We start from the raw sequence: 23,332 nt of genomic DNA on the forward strand, positions 1-23,332 counted from the left end.
CACTCTGGAAAGCCAATGCAGGAAGATAGCAAATTCTAGCCCAGCCTGGGCAATTTAGTGACTTAATGAGATTTTCTCTCAAAATAAAAAATAAAAAGTCTGGGAAAATAGCTTAGTGTGAAAGGCCCTGGGTTTAGTCCTGAGTACCACACTATTATGGCTTGTGTTTAGATGTTCTCCCAACCCTCATGCTTTTTCAGAGGTGGCTGAACCTAGAGTGTGTCATTGATTCGTGGTGGGGCTAGGCCCAAGGATTAAGGGCATGAGTGCTACCTGCCCTAAGTAGTCTGAATAAGATAAAAGGGGCAGAAAGATGCTGTTAAAGTCCCTTGTTGCTTTTGCTGTCTGTCTTCCGCCCCATGAACTATTGCCCCTCTGCCACCCTGCCTTGGAGCCAGCTGATTATGGACTGAAACTTCTACAAAACTGTAAGCCAAATAAACCTTTCTCCTTTAACTTTGAGTGTTGGGTATTTTGTCTCAGCAACGAGAGAAAAGTAACTAACACACACACACACACACACACACAAACATATCCTAAAATAGTTCTAAGAATATAAAACAGTGGTGGAAATGTTCTATGTTTGCCTTGTCTGGTATGGCAGTGTCTTAGTTACTTCCCTCCTACCTGAGACAAAATATCTGACACCCAAAGTTAAAGGAGGAAAGGTTTATTTTGGCTCACAGTTTGTGGAGGTTTCAGTCCATAACTGGCTGGCTCCAAGGCAGAGTGGCATGGCAGATGGGCATCACAGAGGAGAAAAAACAGTTCATGGCATGGAAGGCAGGATGTAACAAAAGCCCCAAGCAGCAAATGACAAGGCACAAGCAGAGACCCTCTTTCTGTCTCATATCTTATCTAGGCTATCCACCCTTGAGGTAGTAACACTCATACCTAGGGTGGGGCAGCCCTAATCCTAGCATTGCCCCATGAATCAATCCCAGCATCACATCCTTGATCCTAGCAGCATACACCCTGGATCCAGCTACTTCTGAAAAGCCCCACCTATGACCATACGAGGCTTTAGGGGGACATCTATGTACAAACCATAACAGGCAGCCACTAGGCACTTTGAACTGCACTGACAATTGAATAATTCAAATGTAGCCAATGCAACTGAGGAACTGAATTTTTCATTTTATTTAATTTTTTGTTTTAAAAAATATTCAACAACATTCACTTTTTTGTTACATGTTTCCTTGAAAACAGCTTTTAAGGTTTATAAATGTTAGCAGATGTACACGAGATTCATTTAACCACCACTAAAACAAGGACAGCATACTCTCTTTACACCAAAAACTCCCTTGTGCTACCTGGGCCTCCTCCCCTAGTACCTGGAAACCACTAATCTATTTTCCATCTCCCCTTCAGGTAGAATGATTAACAGTCTTCTTGCCAAGCAGGCCTGGTGATGTACACCTGTAATCCCAGCACTTGGGAGGCTGAAGCACCAGGGTCACTTCAAGTTAAAGGCCAGCTTGGGCTACATATTGAGTTCCAGGCCAGCCTAAATGATATAGTGAGACCTTGTCTCAAAAAAGTCTCCTCCACTTCCTCCTGCTCCTTCTACTTCTCTTCCTCTTCTTCCCATTCCCCTCCTTCCTTTTCTCCCTCCTCCTCCTCTCCTTCCTCTTATTCCCCCTTCTCTGTCTTCCTCCTCCTCCTTCCCCTTTTTCACTTTCTCTTCCCCTCATTCCTTCTTCCTTGTCTTCTCCTCCTCCTTTTTCTCCGCCTCCTCATCCTTCTTCTTCCTTGTGCAGATAATTAATCCAAGGGGAAAGCACTCTACAGTTGAGTTACACCCTCAGCCCTGAAGTCATTGTCTTAATCAGAAAAGCATTGATCTCAGGAAAATGAGATTAAAGTTTAAAAGAGGATCACTTTAAAAACACAAAGGGACAAAACCTCCCATTTGATAGTAGCTAACATTGTTACTGGGTTTTTGCAGTACTGGAGTCTCTTAGAGATAATTTATAGGTTCTTTCTGTCTGAACAAAGAATTCAATGAAACAAGCAAAAATAGTGGCAGAGTTTCACATTTATTAAAGCTGGGAAAAAACAGGCTCTGCAGAGTGAATTTGGGTAACGTAAAACAGGGAAAAGGGAGAAAAAATACTCCCTACAGCATAGGTTGGGCTACTGTAAAGAGACATGATGGTGAATGCTTAATGGTGATGATCTCTATTTTATATTCCCCATGCTGTCATCATGTCCAGGTCATCCTGTCAAAACTCTGCTTCAGGGGCTGGGGATGTAGCTCAGTGGCACTGCACCTTCTTGGCAAGCACAAGGTCCTGAGTTTGATCCCTGGTACCAAACAACAACAACAACAACAACAACAATAACAACAAAAACTCTGCTTCAGTTCTCATGAGAAGTCCATGAGGCCTTGGGAATGGTTCTCCGCATGTATCTGGGGATTTTGTCACACCTCCTTTCTCAACTAGTTTTAGCTCCATCATATCTTTTTGTCTAATTTCCCCCTGAAAGATGCATATCTCCATAATTCTTTATGAGGTCTCAAGGGGGTGGAGGTCTCTGTATTCATATAGCTACTTTCTGCTGGAAGGTGCTATAGATCCTACCTACTGAGGATTATGTGCTCCCTAACTACTTTGAGGTGTTGTGGCTCACTGGCTGGGTTGAAGAGAATAAAACAGAAGACAACTAGATAAGAGTTAGTGACTGAGCCAGCCATAGTGGTGCATGCCTGTAATCCTAGCACTTGGGAGGCTGAGGCAGAAGGATCACTGTGAGTTTGAGGCTAGCCTCGGCTACATAGTGAGTTCAAGGCCAGCCTGAACTACATAGTGAGACCCTGGCTTGAAAAACAAAACAAAAAAAATTATGAATGTTAAGCTGTCTGTACAATGGGAGAACGAAAGTAACTTTATTGTTTATTAAGTTGGGGCTGTTCAAATATGAGGAGCAGGTCAGATTTCCACACTTCCTGTGGAGGACAGAGTATGTCAAAGAGGGATGTCAGATAAATTGAGAGCCTGAGAGCCATGACCTTAATGAGATTTTGCTTACTTATTGGCACCCAGAGTAGTACTGAAGTCTTCATTCTTGTTTTGTTTTGGTTTTTTGGTACTGGGGATCGAACTCAGGACCTTGTGCTTGCAAGGTAGGTGGTGGAACCACTGAGCTAAATCCCCGGCCCGAAGTCTTCATTCTTGAAGAGAAATCTCAGGTCTTCCAGAGATTCACAGGAGTGATTTTTCCCTTTTGGATGGTCCCTTGCTTGAGTCAGTTCAAGTGGGGCTGACTTTAACCTAGAAAGGTGAATGCAATTATCTACCTCTGCCACTTTTACTGCAGTGAGTGTGGCAAGGATCACTGAAAAGGGGCCCTTCCATTTTTGTTTTAATTGGGCTGTGGGAATTCCTTCTTTCCAAGTTTTTATGAGCATTTTGTCTCCAGGGTGGACACTAGATGGGACCCCCTTGGCCAGGAGCTGGCCCAACTCTGTTCCCATACAGTTGGATAGTCTGTTGTACTTGGCCTAGATTAATAAGATATTGTAAGAGTCCCATGGTCTCTGGTTTACTACCATATCAGAAGATAGAAATAGCCTCCCATATATAACATCTCAAGTGGACCCTCATGAGCATTATTGGCAGTAATCAGAGCCAGAACAATAAACTTCGTCACTTGCCAAAGTTTTTACAGAACTCACTTTAGGGTCTGGTTGGCTTTCTCAGCCTTTCCAATAGACTGAGGTCTCCATGTAGATTGGAGATGGGTCTTTATTCCTAAAGCCGTTTCCACCCCCTGAATTATTTGAGACATAAAAGAAGGACCGTTGTCACTCTAAAGGGTCTGAGGGCAGTCTAAACCAAGGAATGAGCTCTTTGAGAAGCACTGTGATTATCTCTGTGGCCTTTTCTGAAAGGGTAAGGAAGCCTTATTCCAGCCTGTAAAGATGTCAATTAGGACTAATATTTGATTAAATCTCCCACATAGTGTCATGTGGCTAAAGTCTAAATTGCCAGACCTCACCAGGATATGTCCCTCTCCTCTGTACAGGTTCTAACAAAAGTGTGATTTGGGCTTGTCAGGGTTATTGTAGGCACAGATTGGGCAAGCTTTGCAGACCTGTTGAGTGGTTGCCACTGGTCCTAGTCCTGTGAGAATTTGAGTGAGCATTTCCAATATAGCATTTCTTCCCGTATGGAAAGAACTGTGAAAGGTTTTTATAGCCTTCCCTTGAGCTTCCCTTTTATAGCTATCCCTTGAGGAAGGACCAGTTTGTTTTCTAAATACCACCAGAGTCCCTTTTTAGTTCCCCCTTGTCTTAAGGCCCATTTATTTTCCTGGGGAATATAGACTGGTTTTAATGGTTCCTCATGAACTGAGAATAAGGCTAGAGCAGTGATGGTGAGTGTTTTAGAGCTTTTAATGATATAGTCAGCCTGCTGCGGCACACATACTATAGGTTTGCCACCATTGGGAGACATATGGGGCTGTCAGGCTGCCCCTGTTGCTTCTCTTTCAGTCATTTCATTTCCCAAGGAGACTTTAGACATGTTTCTTTGGTGTCCCTTGCAGTACATGACTACAGCCTGCTTAAGAATATGGAATGCCTCCAAGAGTTGTAAACTTGCTTATTAGCACTTTATAGATGATTGCTTGTTAGTTAGCAAGCCATTTTCTTTCCAAATTATTGCATGAGCATGTAGCACCAGAAAGGCATATTTGGAGTCTGTATAGCTATTGAGCTTCTTGCTTTTTCCTAATATTAATCCCCCAGTAAGAACTATTAGGTGTACTTTTTGAACAGAGGTCCTTGGGGGGAGGGGCTTGGCTTCAGTGATCTGTTGTGAACTGACAACTGAATAACCTGCCTTTTGATGTCCTTCTGGGACAAAGCTACTTCCATCAGTGAACCACACTTCCTCAGGACCTTGGAGGGACAGGTCACTGCTTTCCTGGCTGCTTGCATAGCTTTGGGAGATCACTTGTTCACAAGAATAGTTAACTTCTGAGCCTGTAGGCATCAAAGAGGAAGGATTACGAGTAGCGCAAATTTTTATAATAACCTTAGGGGTGTTTAAGTGCATGGCTTCATTCTTGGCAAGCTGTTCCCCTGTTAACCTCAAGTAACCTTTTGTCTCCAGAATACCCTTGACCTGATGGGGAGTCAGAACTTCTAGTTTTTGTCCAAAAGTTAATTTTGTACCTTTCTCTGTTAGCATGTCTGTAGCTACTACTGGTCTTACATAGAGTGGTCATCAAACAACTTTTTTGAAAAGTATGCACTGGGGAGAGTTGTTGGCCTAGCCTTTGGATCAAGACATCCAAAGCAATTCCTCTCTTTTCTGATATGTAGAGGAAGAAGGGTTTTCTTAAGTCAGGTATTCCCAGTGCTGGAGGCTGAGTAAGGGCGTATTTTATTTCTCTAAAGGCATTGTCAGTCACTTTTGTCCATTTTAGGGACACAGACTCAGCACCTTTGACAGCTTCATATGAAGGCGTTGCCATTAGTCCAAAATTAGGTAGCCAGATCCAGTAGGAGCTGGCCATTCCCAGGAAGGAATGAAGCTGTTGTTTGTTGGCAGCAGGCCTAAGATCACAGATAGCTTGGATCTGGTCCCTAGATAGTTATCCCTTCCCTGGGTGTAAGAATGTGTCCCAAATATTGATCTTTCTGGAGGTATACCTGGGCATTTTCCCTGGAGACTTTGTATCCCTTCTTAGCTAGAGAATTGAGGGTCTGTGTAGTTTTATGGTTGGATAATTCCCAAATTGGGTTGCAGATTAGAATATCATTGCAAACTGTAGGATGCTTCCCTGTTTAAGCTCTAGATTCCTTAAGTCATTTTCTAGTACCTGAGCAAGAAGGTGAGGGCTATTTCTAAACTCCTGTAGGAGAACTGCCTGAGTATACTGCTGTTTTTCTCTTGAAATAGGATTTTCCCATTTAAAGGCAAACAAAGTGGGAATCTGGATGGAGGGCAATAGAAAAGAAAGCGTCTTTGAGAGCTAAGACTGGGAACCAATTCATGTTCCCTGGTATGTGGGAAAGAATTATTTATGGATATACCACCAGAGCATAGATTTTGATTACAGCCTCATTAATGAAGCAGACATTTTGTACCATTCTGTATTCTGAGGGCTTTACTACAGTGAGAATGGGAGTATTGCAAGGTGACTGACAAGGGTGCATAAGGCCATATTTGAGAAACCTGACTATGAGAGAGTGGAGGCCTTTATGGGCCTCTCCTTTGATTGGATACTGCTTTTGGTTAGGAAACTGGCTGGGGTCTTCTAGTTTTATAACTACTGGGATAGCTGAATTTGCCCTTCTAGGTATTCTATTATACCATGCAACAGGATCCACCTGTTGGTTAATTAGGTCACGGAGACCTGGCATAGTCCTAACAGGTAAAATCTGTTTTTGCCTTTTTCAGAATTTGAGAATTGCCCCTAATTTTGCTAGTTTTTTTTTTTTTTTTTTTTTTTTTGTACCAGGGATTGAACTCAGGACCTTGCGCTTGCTAGGCAGGTGGCAGCACGCCTGGCCCCCCAGTTTTGCTAGTAAATCTCTTTATAGCAAGAGAGTAAGATGCCATGTAAAATTTAGAAACTCATGGTTAAATATTTGGTCTTCAAAGTGACATTTCAGAGCAGGAGTAAAGAATCTCTGACTCTAGGGGTCCCCATGACCTTAAGTATGGTTGTAGATCTAGAGGAGGTGTTTCCAGAGAAGGAAGTCAAAACAGAATGAAATAACTGAATTGGCTCACCCATGACATAGTGTCTCCTTCCAAGAAATAGTGTTTGTGGACAGGAGCATTGTAGGGTCCCGTGTGCCTCTTCAGAGTGGGAAACAAGGATTTTGGCTGGCCTAACCTCTCTATGGGAGTGGGAACAATCAACCCTCCAGTGCCATGAAGCAGGCACATTGGCTTCCTCACACTCAGAGCAGGGCCTAGGTATAGTTGCCTGCCCAGTGTCCAGTCTTCTTGCACTTAAAACTGGAACTCTTTCCTTGATTGTCCTTGGATTTTCCCTTAGATGATTTGGTTGAATTTAAAGCTTTGCCAATTGGGACAACTATAATTATAGCTTTTCTCTTTTTATCATCCTCTGCATACCAATTGTTGAACAAAGAAAAGACTGTGTTTAGCAATTGGGTCATAGGTGCCTGGGGACCCATCTGAACTTTTTGTAATTTACACCAAGTATCTGGATCCAGTTGACAAATGGAATTATGTCCCATCAGTACCGTTCCCTCCATGGAAGATATATCTGTGTTTGTGTATTTGCAGAAGACATCTGTTAATCAGCTATGGAAGATAGTTGGGTTTTTCTCTTTGCCCTATATGACCCCACTCAACTTATCATAATTAACAGATTTCTTAGTACACATTTTCATTCCCATTGTAAGTACAGCTATTATATTAGACATCATATTTAGTCCTTGACTAGTACTGTAGTCCCAGTTTGTTTCTGTTGAAGGGAGCATAGCCTTTCCGGTGTGGTTTTCTTTCCTTCTTAAAGCATATTTACGATTTGCATAGTTGTTAGCCTCTTATAGGATTATTTGTCTTTCATCTGGGGTACAGCAAGTGGCCAAGATGAATTGGCGATCTTGCCATGATAAGTCAAAAATGAGGGTCAAATTTGAAATTCATCTGTAAACTTACTAAGACCCTCTGAAAGTTGCCCTAGCCATTCTTTGCATTTCTGGATATCTGCAACTGAAAAGGGGACCTGGACTCAAGTAGTCCCCTCTGCTCCTGAGATCTCTCTAACAGGCAGGACAAGTTGGAAGTTAGCGGAGTAAGAAATACAACAACCCTTGAGAACATCCTGCCAGGCTTAAAGCTGTTTGTGTGCATCTAGTTAGACTTAAAGCTATCTAAGGAGCACGATGGAGGGGCTGAGGAATATTGACTTCCTCTAGAGCACTAGGCTCTAGTGGAGTTCCTGAGTCACTTGATGGGATGGAACTGATATACTGGCCTAAGGATTATAAGGAGGAGGTGAAAGAGACCTCCCAGTGTGGTTGTCTTCATTAAACAGATGACAGAGACCCATATCACCAAGAGACAGGTGGGGATCTGAGGACAGGATCATCAAAGATAACTCTCTCTCTTCCTCAGGGGCCACTCTAAATACCATACTTTCTGGGCTTTTTCTGAGATAAAGGGTCACAAAAGCCTGAACATAAGGTATTTTACTCCACTTCTATTTTTTTTTTTTGGTACTGGGGATCGAATTTGGGACCTTGCGCTTACGAGGCAGGTGCGGGAACCACTGAGCTAAATCCCCAGACCTCCACTTCTATGTTTTAAGTAGAAACAATTTAACTAAAAAATAATCTCATAGTTTAAATTGCCATACTATACCCATCTCTCACCATTTTCTAGTTCATACTGAACCCAAACTGTGTTGCAAAAACAGGTAAGTTGTTCCTTTTTCAAATTGCCAGGGTCAATCCTTTCCCAGTGATCAAGGATATGGCCTAGTGGTGAAGTCAGTGGAATCTGCTGGGCATGGTTCATGTGGTTTCCCATGGCTTATCTTGGGGCCTACAGAGAGAAAACTATGTTTTGGGTCTTTAAGATTGTGTCTCATGCAGAAGAAGGAGACTCAGTTTGAGCCCACAGAGCTTCCTTTGTGAGACTGAAGCTTCATTACAGACATCTCTGTCAGAAGCTAGGATGACGCTGGTGCCCTTTATAGAAATAAGCAAACATGATGGATTCTCTGTACTCAGGCCCACTAACTCCTTAGGGAGAAAGGTGTTGAACCACTTGATGGCTTTCTTTAGCCCTTGGAAACTCCCAGGAGTTCAGGGTAAAGTCCCACCCCACTGCACTGGGACTCCTTTAGCCATGTTGAGCCACTTGATGGTTCTACTTAAGCAGAGTGGAGCCATGGAAGAAACACTATATATATATATATATATAATCTTTTTTTTTTTTTTTTTTTTTTTGGTACCGGGGATTGAACTCAGGAACTTGTGCTTGCGAGGCAGGCAGTGGCTAAATCCCTGGCCCCTACTGGGTGTTCTTTTGTTCGCCCCAGGCTGTCAGGCATATATCTCTAAATTACTTGAATTTTGTTAGAAGAAATAAAGAAGGGATCTAACCTACTTCAAAGAAAAGAGAGATGAAGCCCATATGTTCCTTGTAATAAGAGGCTTAGCTCCTATCTACAACAGTGAGATTTCTCTGTGGCCATGAGGCCAGTTGAAAAAAAAATGGTAAAGAAACATGGTTGAACCCACATGGCTGAAACCCATAGTGGTTGCCAGTCACATGAAAAATCAAAATGACTGTCAGTCATTTGACAAACCATAATGGCAGAGAGGCAAACTAAGATGAAATAACACCTTGAGAAAGAAAAGGCCATTTATGGGAAGAGTGCAGATGGGCTTAGCACAAAAAGGAGTAAACTGGGGTAGGCAGCTATTTAAGCAAGAGACCAAGTTGATTTTCCAAGAGTAGCAAAATATCACAGAGAAGGAAAACACGAAGATAAAAAGCATACTAGGAGCCCTCTTCTGGGCTGGAAAAACCACAGAGGCCACGTGCTCCTTACCCATCCCACATGGTGGAACACACCTGGAAGCTGTCCCATCCAAATGGAGACAAAGAAAAAAAAAAACCTTCATGGCTGTAGATTTTAGAGAAACAACAACAATAACAACAAAATTGTACCCAAAGGGCCTTAGTTGCTCTCCTGATTGGCTAAGCCAGATAATGTTACTGGGCTTTGGGTGCTGGAGTTTCCTATAAGAGGTGATTTCTGGGTTCTTTCTGTCATGAACAAAGAATTGAACAAAGCAAGCATAAATGGTGGACAAGTTTCACATTTATTAAAGGTAGGAAAAAACAGGCTCTGTGGAGTGAGTTTGGGCCAAGTAAAAGTAGGAGAAAGGGAGAAAAATATAAAAATACACCTCACAGCATAGGGTGGGCTACTGTGAAGAGACACGATAGCAAGTGCTTAGTAGCAATGGTACTTTTTTTATATTTCCCTTGCTGACATCACATCCATGTCATCCTATCAAAACCCTGCTCCATTTCTTGTGAGAAGTCCACGTACAAGGCCTTGGGAGTGATTCTGCACGTGTCTGGGGATTTTGCCATGCCTTCTTTCCCCAGCTAGTTTTAGCCTCATCCTATCTTCCTATCTCACCATCTTATGGCTTTGCTTTCAAAAGCATATGTCTCCTATATGAGTTGTTTGGCTATTCTATAGCTGTTTCATGGAAAATATTATATGGTCTAAACAAAAATATTTTCCTATTTCTGGTTGGGATTATTTATGCTGTTGATGTCTTCCATAATTAAGAACAAGCTAATCAATTAGAATTGTGAGTCTTAAAAACTTTCTGTGCTATAGATATATTTCAAATTTTCATCAAATACCTAGTCATCAATTACCAAGCCAAAGGAAGAAATACAAAATGATGTTCAATAAAATAAGTGAAGGATTTAACTATACTAGTATCTTATAAATTTTAAAATGAGATTTCTCACTCCAAATTACATTTAATTATATTTGGAAGTTGTTTTATTGTACTAAACAAAGCTTTTCAACAGGAATTAATAATAGTACTGTACTCATTTTAACTGCCTTTTGAACTCTAATATTCTTCTGCTGTCTCAAAAACAATGAGTCTAGAACTGAATTCGTCAAATCTCTTTCCTCTTCCAGCCTCTTAACTTCTTTCTATCTTTCTTTCTTTCTTTTTTTTTTTTGGTACCAGGGATCGAACTCAGGACCTTGAGCTTGCGAGACAGGCGCGGTCCAACTGCACTAAATCCCCGGCCCTCCCCCTTTCCTTTTTTTTCTCTTTTCTCTTCTTTTTTTTAGTATATGTGCTGCCGAAGCAAACACTTTTTTTCTTTTCTTTCTTTCTCTTTATTTTTGTTCGTGGTCCTGGGGATTTTATCTCAGGACCTCATGCATGCTAGGGAAACACTCTAACACTGATCTATATCCTCAGCCCCTTTTCTTTTAATTTTATTTTGAGACAGGGCCTAAATTGCCCAGGCTGGACTTGAACTGGCAATCTTCCTGCCTTAACCTTCAGAATACCTGAGAATATATTTTTGCACCACCACTCCTTACTTCCTCCTTTCTTTTTGATACCATTTAATGGTGCCACCATCTGACCATGTGTTAGCATAAGTACTGAGCTCATGGTTCTGCAAATGTCAAGGAATGAAGTTGTGAACCAAAAGAGGCAGTTAGAAGAGTTTGATTGGAAATAATAATAATAAGAAGAACTCCTGAATTTCCAGGACGGGTCCCACGTGAGTGGCCTCAGGGACCCTCAAGCCAGAGCTAATTATAGATAAGCAGAGCACAGAAATTGCTCTATTCTTTAGTGGTCACCTGTCACAGGTGGCTCTATGAATTTAAAATGACCAGTTGGAATTCAGGCTGTCTAACCCAGTTCTTCAACATGTAGAGTTTAAAGGAAACTAGTTTTAGAGAAAAACTGGTTAGTTTGCATGTTCAAGTTCCTCAGAACTCAGTTTAGTAGGGAGTGGCTATAACTCCTTCTAGTAGGAAAGGGGCATCATGCTACATTGCCTGTGGAAGTTCATTCTTGGTCCAAAGTTCTAGTTCAGTGTATATATATTTTTTGATACCGGGGATCAAACTCTGGACCTTGCACTTGCAAGGCAGGCGCTGTGCCACTGAGCTAAATCCTTAGCCCTCAGTGTATATTCTTAATTCTTATCAATATAGCTGGTCACTCAACTCTTATCTCAGGCCATTTCCCTAGCTAGCTTCCGTACTCATAAGCTAACTAAATAGACTACTTTCTACACTCTGGTTCAAGCTACAAATCTGTAAGTTATCCTAGTCAATTCCCTTAACCTCTATATCTTGTCAGTAGTAGGTCCTGCCCTACTAAATGTATCTTGAAATTTCCTTTCTCTCTATGCTCAGTGTTCCTGTCTTAATTCAGACCCTCTATTGTAAAATTTAAATTGTTACAATTTAAAATAGCCTCCTAGTTGGTCTTCCTTCCTTCTGTATTACTCCACCCCACCCAATCATCTTCCATGCTGCCTCTGAAGTGATTCTTCATAAAATGCAAACCTAACTATGTCATTCCCATTTAATTTTGCTATAGCTCTCGATTACCTATAAGATAAATTACAAACTATTATTGGCATACAAGACTTATAATGGAACAGTTGCCTAATTCTGCAGCCCTCCATCTTTCTCTACTTTTGTACTTCTAGTTATCTGCAATTTCTTAACTTGTATACCCTTGCTGATTCTTGTTTGTTCTTTAGCCCTCAGGTGTTCACTCCCTTTCGAATCTTCTTCTGACTCATATTCCCAGGGATAAATAGATGTCATTTTTTCTGTATTCTCTGTTCCAATATTGCTCCCTGTGAGTATTCCATGTTCAACTTTGTATCCTGAGAGTCTCATTTCCTGGCAAACACAATAAGTGCTTGATAAAATAAATTGTTTGTTGTCTTAATTTTATATAATTCATTGCTACTACAAAGAACTATCCTATCTTTTTTACTTATATGATCCCTAGAAGATAATAGGGCATATTTTCCCATTTTTTAGATGATAGAATTAATGATTGTGGTTGCCATTATGTGGAGAATTGTAGTAGGAACTCAAAACTTCTGACTCTCAACCTTGTGTTGTGTGTGTGTGTGTTCATCATAAATCTCTGTAAAATATCAGGCAAAGAGATGCAGTCATGGTGGTGGTTAAGTTATATACAGTTAGCTCAACGCGATGGAACATGCGTGTAATCCCAGCACTCTGTGAGACTGAGGCAAAAAGATTGCAAATTTGATCCCAGACTGGGCAACTTAGTGACTTAGTGAGACCCGTCTCAAAATAAAAAAAATATGTACAGTAGTTTAACTTTAAGAATATAATCATTTTATAATCACATAAAATACTAAAGATGTTCCTTTTCTCCTTTTTCACATCAGACAGGTAATGTGCTGACATCATAACAAAGTATGAAGGAGACACATCTCACACAGTATTGCAAAACTCCAATTGTCACGCTTATGAAACACAAAAGGACCAATAAAAGTGTTCCAGTTTTGAACAAAAAATTTTTTTAATATATATATTTATTGGTACATTTTAGGTATAAAATACATTTACAGTTATCATTGGGTGTTTGTACCAGAACATGATGCATCTTAGTTTTTATTTTTTCTGCCATTACCTGTGCACCCTTCACCCCCTCCGCCCTTCCCTATCTACACAGAGTTTGATTCCATTTTTTTTCTCATAATTTTTTTCTTTCCCTTCTTCCCTTTTCCCTTTCCCTTCCAACATCTCCAAACCCTTGGACCTTTTCTTATTTCAAATTATCAATTATTGATTTTAATCATTTTTATCCTTATTTACACTTTCAATTTCTCACACTAGAGAAACTATTCGGTATTTACACATGTGTGTCCTATTTATTTCACTTAAGAGTATGGCCTCAATATGCATCCATTTAGCTATAAATGTCTCTAGTTTCTCATTCTTTATGGCTGAGTAGTACTCCATTTTATAAAAAAACCACATCTTTATCCAGTTTCCAGTCTATGGGCACTTGGGCTGTTTCCAAGCTTTAGCTATTACAAACTGTGCTATAAACATAGGTGCACTTATATCGCTGTGGTATGATTCTTTTAATTCTTTGGGGAAGATTCCCAGCAGGGGAATAGCTGGGTCAAAGGGGACCTCTAGTCCTAGTTCTTTGAGGTATCACCATACTGATTTCCACAGTGGTTGCACCAGTCTACATTCCCACCAACAATGGAGAAGGGTTCCTTTCTCTCCACACCCCCGCCAGCATTTGTTATTGGTTGATTTCTTGATAGCAGCCATTTTTTGTGGGGTGAGGTGGAATCTCAGTGTTCTTTTCATCTGCATCTCTTGAATGACCAGTGATGTTGAACATTTTTTCATATATTTACTTGCTGTTTTTACTTCTTTGTCTGAGAAATGTCTGTTCATTTCGGATGCCCATTTTTGAATTGGGTCTTTGAATTTGGGAGGTCTGATTTTTTTCAGTTCTTTATGTATTCTTGATAGTAGACCTTTGTCTGAGCTACAGCTGCTAAATATTTCTTCCCACATTATAGGTTGTCTCTTAGCTCTGTTGGTAGTTTCTCTTGCAGTGCAGAAGGTTTTTAATACGATGAGATCCCAGTTGTTGATTCTTTGTGCTAGCTCCCGTGCTACTGAAGATTTTTTGAACAAAATTAATATTATGAGCTGGGCGTGGTAGTGCCACCTGTAATCCTAGCACTCGGGAGGCTGAGGCAGAAGGATCGCCACTGAGTTCGAGGCCATCCTGGGCTACACAGTGAGTTCAGGGCCAGCCTGAACTACAAAGTGAGACCCTATCTCAAAAAACCAAAAAAAAAATTATGCTGTAGTACCTAGGTGTATAGGAGTTTATGGTACAAAAATTTATGAATACTGCCTTCATTCATAAAGCTAGGCGGGCATCGGAACCACTGAGCTAAATCCCCAGCCCGCCAACAATTATCTTAATTGAACATATTTATTTATTTGGAAAAGTAAAAGTTAAGAGTGAGAAACTGGCTCTGCAGAGCGAGCTTGGGCTGAGTAAAAGAGGAAAATGCAAGATAAAAGAACACCCTGGAGAAAGCAGGGTGGGCTATCATGAGGAAAGCCACAATAGCAACTCTTCTTGGCATTTGTATCTTTTTATACTGTCCAAATCTTGAGGAAACCTAGGAGAACTTTTATATCCAGGTCCTGAAAAGTGGTGATGGGATCCTACACGATGTCAAGTCTAGGCCATCCTATTAAAAACCTGCTTGAATTCTCGAGAGAAGTCCACATGCAGGGCTTTGGGAACTGAACTGAACATTTTTTAAAGAGTAAACTTCATATTACCTTTTATTTTCTATAGATAATCGTATTCCTATGTAACCTTTTGGATTGGTAGAATGTGAAATATTAAAACAATTTGTGAAAGGAGATGGTAGAAAAGAATAGTTTACACTCAGTTGTGAAATTGTAGGGTGTTTGTCCATGCATGTTTTAAAGACCCAGTTGGTACCACATTTACGTAGGTTTATATATTGCTTTACTTTTCTCCTAGGTAGACAAAACATTTTGTGATTTTTTTTTCCAGTGAGAATAGTAAAGATGAAAATTAATAGAGAAACTCTATTAGAGTTATTTCATTATTATTTAATATGATACTGGGATTGATATTTTTAGGTCTTGTGTCATATAGTTTAAACTGACTTCTAAAATTTTCTTCCAAAAGGTTTCACTGGAAGAAAAAAATGCAACCATTATTTATGACTCCAAGCTTCAGACTCCAAAGACCCTACAGGAAGCTATTGATGACATGGGCTTTGATGCTATTCTCCATAATCCTAGTCCTCTTCCTGTTTTAACTGATACTGTGTTTCTGACTGTTACTACTTCATTGGCTTTGCCATGGGACCATATCCAAGGTATATTGCTGAAGACTAGGGGTGTGACAGACATTAAAATTTCCCCTCAGCAAAGAACTGTAGTAGTGACAATAATCCCTTCTATAGTGAGTGCTAATCAGATAATAGAGCTGGTTCCAGACCTCAGTTTAGATATTGGAACTCTGGAGAAAAACTCAGGAAGTTGTGAAGATCACAGTATGGCTCAAGCAAGTGAAGTCATGCTGAAGATGAAAGTGCAAGGGATGACTTGCCATTCATGCACTAGTACCATTGAAGGAAAAATTGGGAAACTTCAAGGTGTTCAGCGAATTAAAGGTAATCTATCTGGTGTTACTGTGTTTGTTTTGTAAGACTTAGTTTTCTGTTTTGAACTTTTTAATGTTTCGCTTTCTTTCTAAGCTTGAGTTTAGAAACCATGGGACTAGAATCTTTACTGTTTCACTGAAGTTTGAGGCATTGCATATTCTCAGAATTACTATTGGTAAAGTTAGTGATTACAATTAAAGATTCCATGAGTCTTGACCTTTAGTTTAGCAGAAAAGGCAGCTATGTAGGGATTTATGTAGTTCAAGGTTCTTAACACAACATTCCTGGTGAACTCTTAACCTCTAATATATTTCTATTCAGGCACTCAGAAACTTGGAGACCATAGCAACAATGGTCATATCTTTTGTTTCTAATCTATGTCAGTCATATTTTCTGAAAAGGACAAAGTTATTTTAAGAGAAGATGAGAAGAATGAGAGAGAAATAATTATTGATTTGGAAGTAGCCCGAGAATAACCGAATTAAATATGTATCTTTTTATTATAGTCTCCTTGGACAACCAAGAAGCTACTATTATTTATCAACCTCATCTTATCACAGTAGAGGAAATAAAGAAGCAGATTGAAGCTGTGGGCTTTCCAGTATACGTCAAACAACAGCCCAAGCACCTCAAATTGGGAGCTATTGATGTAGAGCGTCTGAAAAATATACCAGTCAAATCTCCAGAAGGATCACAGCAAAGGAGTCCATCATATACTAGTGATTTAACAGCCATTTTCATCATAGATGGCATGCACTGTAAATCATGTGTATCAGATATTGAAAGTGCTTTATCTACACTCCAGTGTGTAAGCAGCATAATAATTTCTTTAGAGAATAGATCTGCCATTGTAAAGTACCGTGCAAGTTCAACCACTCCAGAAACACTGAGAAAAGCAATAGAGGCTGTTTCTCCAGGGAAATATACAGTTAGTATTACAAGTGAAGTTGAGAATGCCTCCAACTCTCTCTTCAGCTCATCTCTTCAAAAGAGTCCTTTGAACATAGTCACCCAGCCTCTGACTCAAGAAACTGTGATAAACATTGATGGCATGACTTGTAATTCTTGTGTCCAGTCTATTGAGGGTGTCATATCAAAAAAGACAGGTGTCAAATCAATCCAAGTGTCCCTTGAAAATAGAAATGGGATTATTGAGTATGATCCTTTACTGACATCTCCAGAAACCTTGAAAGAAGCAATAGAAGACATGGGATTTGATGCTACCTTGTCAGGTAATTATCATCTTTCCTTTGATTCCTCTAATGTTCTTTCATTTCCATTTTTCTGCTTCATTTGGCTTTTAGCAATGAAGAATGAATCACAGGCACTGAAATTCACTTTTTACAAATAAGTCCTATGGAGGTAGTCATTGATGCATACAAAGATGCTTAAGAATGTTTTCATAATTATAGTATTTTAAAATTACAAAACAAAATGCTATGAAGCTATAAAAATCATAGGGCTGGGGATTTAGCTGGGCTGGGGATTTAGCTCAGTGGTTCTGCTGCCTGCCTTGCAAGCACAAGGACCTGAGTTCGATCCCCAGTACCAAAAAAAAAAAATTATAATATTAAAGATATGCCTCAATAAAGTGTCTGAGATATTTGGTTAAATGAAAAAAAAAGCTGAAATGCTATATATTATGATCAAAATTTTATAAACAACTGTATGTGATTTATACCATGGATATATTACTTATGTATGAGAATGAGTTAAGATTCCTGGTGGGGCATGATCCAGAATTTTAATAATGGTTATCTTTGAGTGGTAGGCTAAAGATGATTTTTTTGGTTCCATTGCACTTTCCTGTGTCTTACAGTTTTTTTTTAAACCATAAGGATTATGTATGGAGGTGTTTACATAAAGGGGGAACCAAATGTTATTTCAAAAAGAATAAAGGGAGAAATAATAGGAGTTTTGACTGTGATTTTAAATTTAGGTGTTGAAATTAAATTGACTTTAGACTGTTCCAAAGTCTTTATATATATATATATATATATTTTTTTTTTTCCTCCCCAGTACCAGGGATCAAACTCAGGACCTTTTACTTGCAAGGCAGGTGTGGCACCACTGAGCTAAATCCCCGGCTCTAGTCTTTATATTTCTTGACAGCACTTATGTTTCAACTGAAAGCAAAAATGTATATTCAATGGAATTTGCCTATGTGAACTTTTTATTTTGTACTGGGAATTGAACTAAGTACCTCGCACTTGCCAGGCAGGTGCTATGCTGCTGAGCTACATCCCCAGCCCAAACTTGTTACTCCTTGTTTTGAACCCAAATTGAACCTGGCCTTGAATTAAATTGAAGAATCGCCTTAGTGAACTTTCTTGTTTTAACAACTAAAAATGTATGTAACTAATTTTTAGACAGTATCATTAATCTTTGTTTTCTTGATTAAAATGAAGCATATCAAATAGTAATACTCACTTTTTAAGGTCACTAAAACTGAATACAAAATTTATTAAACACATCATTCCATGGCCTTTTGGTTAAGACAAAATGTAAAAATTTTTTTAAGCACATGCTTAGATTCTAATGTAACATAAGTATTAGTGAGAAAGGACTCAGAGTCAAACCAAACTTAATTTTCATATTGATGACAAGTGGTAGAAATTATATAATTCTCACCTTTTTAAGTTGATATACACAGATTGAGCATCCCTAATTTGAATATCCAAAATTAGAGATGTTCTAAAATCTGAAATTTTTTGAGTACCAACATGATGCCAACAAAGTGGAAAATTCCACACCTGATCTCATTTGATGGGTTGCAGTGAAAGCACAGGTACATCAAAAATATTGAATATTGGATAAAATTACTTCCAGAATGTATGTATGAAGTATATATAAAACATAAGTGAATTTCATGTTTAGGCTTTTGCCCTAAGGGGCTGGGGATGTAGCTTGGTGGTAGAGTGCTTCCCTTCCATATATGAAGCCTTGGGTTCAATTTCTGGTATTAAAAAAAAAAAGTAGACTTGGGTCCTATCCCCAAGATATCAAATGTTTATGCAAATATTCTAAAATCTGAAGAAAAACCCCAAAATACGAAACACTTCTGGCCCCAACTATTGATAAAGTATATTTAATCTGTAGTTCACATACCATAAAATTCACCCTTTTTTCTTTTCTTTTTTTTGAGACAAGGTCTTACTATATATTCACTGTCTTTTATCTCAATCTACTATTGTCATGGACCCCATGAATCACTTATTCAGAAAGTAATTATAAGGAGCCCTTTATGTGCCTTGCATCTGGATTAAGGGTTTATAACAAACATATTCATGGCCATTATGGGTAGGTAAAAACAAACACACAACCCAAAACCTTGGCACAATGAATGTCGCCTTAAAAGAATTGATAAAGGTGTGACAATAATGACCCATATTATTGGGATAAGTAGTTGATATCAAATGTCTGCATCCTGTGGTTCCACTAGAGATCAGAGTTTAAGATGCCACTGGAATTGTGGTTATCAGTTTTAATTTTCCTTTTCTGAGTGATCCAACTCGCTTGTATGACCACTGTGACCTGTTCTCAGGTATAGGGCATGGCACCTTTTGCTTTCATGTTGCACCAAGTCCTGGGTGGGTCATAAATGTTAAAGGAAGTTTTGAGAAAAATGAGAGATGTAGTTTATCATGATAATCAATATCATCCTCTAAAAATAAAAAAGATGTAACATATGAAGTTGTCTTCACTAATTGAAGCAAACAAAATATTTGATTAAATTCCCACTCTTGATAGCTTTTTATTTTTAACTAATTTCAAACTTACAGAAAAGCTGAAAAAACAGTATAATGAATTTACCAATTTCACTCTATTTCTCAGTTTTTAATATTTTACCATCTTTGTTTTCTCATTCTCTCTTGATATACATTTATATATATACATATATGTATGAACACATACACCTACATATAATTTTGTGTGTGAACCATTTGGGAATAAGTTGTAGGCATGACAGTTGCAATTTTCTTTTCTTTCTGTGGTACTGGAGATTGAACTATAGACTGAGCTACATTTCCAGCCCTTTAAAAATTTATTTACTTTTATTGATTGATTGATTGATTGATTGATTGTACTGGGGATTGATTGAACCCGGGGACTTTGTACTGAGCTCCATCCCCAGCCCTTTTTAAATTTTGTACTTTGAGACAGTCTCACTAATCACTGGGTTGCCCAGGCTGGGCTTGAACTCTACTTCTTCCTCTCTGGAATAATTTCTGATTACTGCCTCAAGTGCAGGGAAATCAGCATTCCTTTGAATTCATTTAAATATAGGTAGTGTTGTTACAGCCTATTAACATAATTAAAAAGAAACCAACCACTTACTTCATTGTGGCCTTTTAATACCTTTACTGCCTCTGTGGAAGATGGATTTATTCTTTTGGTTGTCACATTTACAGGGGGTAAAGATCACAATTTTATGAATCTTTGTTTAGAGGTCATGATAAGGTAGCTGAAAGGGACTATCTATGACTTAATTTAATAGTATACTTCCAAAATGTGAAAATTGCACACGGTAGTCCAGGTTATCTCTGGTACCTAAAATAATAAATTGCTCTGAAACAATACATGAAGTGATTGGCAGTTCAAACTTTTGTTTTTTATAATCTAAATTCATAAATCACAATAGTAATTATGAGAGCTTGACAGAAGCTTCTAGCTATATTAAAATAACGGTTTGGGCCAGACATGGTGACACATGCCTGTAATCCTAGCACTTGGGAAACTGAGGCAGGACTGCTGTGAGTTCAAGGCCAGCCTGGGCTACATAGTAAGTTCAAGGCCAGCCTAAACTACAAAGCCAGACCCTGTCTTAAAAAGAAAAAAAAAAAATGGTTGTATTCAAAGCCGCAGCTTTTATCTCTTGGTGAGTAAGCCTCCCTTTTGAGTTCTTTAACAGTGGTACTGTTTAGTAATTTGCACCTTCTGTGTTCTAAATAATGCTTTCACAATCTGAGTTGAAAAGCCCACATGTTTATTCTTTAGGAAAATGATCAGGCCTTTGTTAAAGTTTCTTCCAAAGATGCTCTTCTTCAGCATCCCGAAAAGTAGCTCTGCTATGCAGGGGATGCATAGTGGGCTAGCCAAATAGACCCAAACTTAATTTTGTTTTGGTCCAATGGGGAGAAAGAACAAGTTAGATTGGAAATTTCTGCGTCATCTGTTTTCCTATTTATCTCTGCAGGAGAGGAGAAACTCTTTGGGATTTTCAGATACAGAGATATGTTAGAATATTTTTTCCGGGGCTGGGGGTGTAGCTCAGCAGCACAGCACCTGCCTGGCAGTTGTGAGGTCCTGAGTTTGATCCCTGATACAAAAAACAATTTTTTTCCATTCTTGGGAAATGATTAATACTGCAATAGATGAACTGAAACAATAGCAGATTTTCTGAGATGTAGGGGAGCTTTTGTGAGGATAGAACTTCCACAGTTTATAAATATTCTGCCTAGAGATTATCTGAATACTCCTTTGTACAAAATGATGATTACTTCTGACTTATTCCTTGACTCTTCTTTAACCATCTACAAAGACATTTAAAAATTTAAGAATGATTTATTTGTACTAAAAATTGAAACCATACAGAATTTCCTCCATCATTCTATTCCTGCCTCACCCCACTCCTCAGAGGTAGTCCCTGTTGGTAGTCTGATACATTACCTCCTAGGCTTTATTATGAGTATTTTCATATGTGCATACACCTCAGACTTTTTAAATGACATCATTCTGCAATTCTCTTTTGCACATTTATTTTTCTTCCACTTAATACAGTAGGCCTCCCTTATTTGTAGATTCACTTTTCATGGCTACCTGTGTCAACTGCAGACTGAAAATGATATATTTTGACAGAGAGACCACATTCACATAGCTTTTAGCACAATATATTGTCATAATTGTTCTATTTTATTATTAATTGTTAATCTTGTATTATGTCTAATTTACAAATTAAACTTTATCATAGGTATGTATAGAAAAAATGTAATTTTTTTTTCTTAAGTTCTTTTAAAAATGTAGTATTATATAGGGTGCAATTCTATCCAGTTTCAGGCATCCACTGGAGCTTTGAAATGTAGTATTCAAATCATCAGCATGACTCTAAAGGTTCATCATATGATTAAGACCTGTCCATTAACAAAATACTGTCCACCTGGGATTGGGAGTAGAGATAATGACTGGAGGAACTTGATATCAGTACAGTTTTGACTATTCAGTCAGCTCAGACTTTCCTAGAAACTGGGTGGGCAGTATTGGAATTGGAAGTCAAAGCTGGTAAAATGTAAAGATGTCATATTTCTTGAGGGCTTTTAGAAACTTGCTGATTTTAAAGATGTGGGTCTGCCATACTTGGAGGTGTAGATTGTTATGTGTGACAAAGTGGTAGCTGGAGAGTAATAAATACCACAAATGAAAAGCATCTTTCTCTATCAGACATAAATGAACCATTGGGAGTAATAGCTCAGCCCTCATTGGAAATTCCACTTTTGCCCTCGACTAATGAATTAAATAAAAAGATGACACCAGTTCATAACAAGGAGGAACAAAAGACTTCATCTAAGTGTTACATACAAGTCACTGGCATGACTTGTGCTTCTTGTGTAGCAAACATTGAGCGGAATTTGAGACGAGAAGAAGGTAAGATGTTTTTCTAAACTTTTAAAAAATTTTCATGCATGCGTATAGTTTGATTATATCCATCACCCTATTACCTCTATTTATAACCCCTACCCTCTCCTCTTTATTCCCTTCCTAAAAGGTAAGACACTCTTAAAGCTTGTTATTTTGTATACTTATTTGAGAACTCTGTCCCTTTTGTTTTCTTAATTTATGCTTGTAATCATGTTTGATTCTTGCCAAGACCTTATAAAGACTATCATTAATACATGAACAACCCTGATTTCATGTTTTTGTTACTCTTATTTACCTCATGATTACATTTTAATGGCAATGAAATTTATAGAACAATAGCAGAAGGAAATATACAGTGTTACTATTCTTCGTGGACCATGGCTACAGTGGATTTAAAGAAACATAAAACTTTCTGTTAAAGCTATTCTTAAAATTGACAACTAGAATCTCTGAATTTCAGTATTAACATACCTGGAACAAGCCCCAGACCAAAACAAAGTTTGTTTAGAACTATATTGTTGTCTTATACCAGTTTCATCTCTGATCTTTGCTTGTGGTTACTTAATATTGCATACAGGTTTTAATTTTAGGTTACAAAAATCTTTGAAAAACTATAACAGTGTGTATTCAATCACACTCAGATATTTTAGCTTATAAATTTGCACTTTGAAATATACCATAGTAGATTTGTTAACCATATATATGTAATTATGTTTGAGACCAAAGTCTTACATTTGGTACTTAGGCTGCCTTAGCTCTGGGTGTTTTAGTGATATATATGCTATTATTCACAAGGGTTGAATAAGGAAGTAATAATTAATGTAAGCTTATCCAACTATTGTGGAAATAACTCCAAGTGTATGTAGTAATCTTATCACCTTATATACTAAGGCCAGAATATTACTTCAACAAAATATATGGTATGCAGAACCATCTTCAGTTTAATA

General features: G+C 38.5%; 1 protein-coding gene and 1 non-coding gene across 3 annotated transcripts in view; one reads left to right on the top strand and one right to left on the bottom strand.

Annotated features, from left to right (window-relative positions):
- Positions 1-23,332, top strand: part of Atp7a (ATPase copper transporting alpha) — a 228,203-nt gene that overhangs the window by 118,753 nt on the left and 86,118 nt on the right. For both annotated transcript variants that reach the window (XM_087196603.1, XM_004867484.4), the window contains exons 4-6: positions 15,269-15,758; positions 16,256-16,981; positions 22,188-22,391. In XM_087196603.1, coding sequence (XP_087052729.1) covers positions 15,269-15,758; positions 16,256-16,981; positions 22,188-22,391 — 1,420 coding nt within the window. The remainder of the gene's footprint in view (positions 1-15,268; positions 15,759-16,255; positions 16,982-22,187; positions 22,392-23,332) is intronic.
- LOC147822466 (small nucleolar RNA U13) lies at positions 12,942-13,045 on the bottom strand. Its single transcript, XR_015445646.1, has one exon. It is a non-coding gene; the product is annotated as a small nucleolar RNA U13 (small nucleolar RNA).

This window comes from Heterocephalus glaber, unplaced genomic scaffold (genome assembly GCF_053883595.1).
Source record: "Heterocephalus glaber isolate CG9 unplaced genomic scaffold, H.glaber_assembly_v1.0 deba00001613, whole genome shotgun sequence".
Lineage (NCBI taxonomy): Eukaryota > Metazoa > Chordata > Mammalia > Rodentia > Bathyergidae > Heterocephalus > Heterocephalus glaber.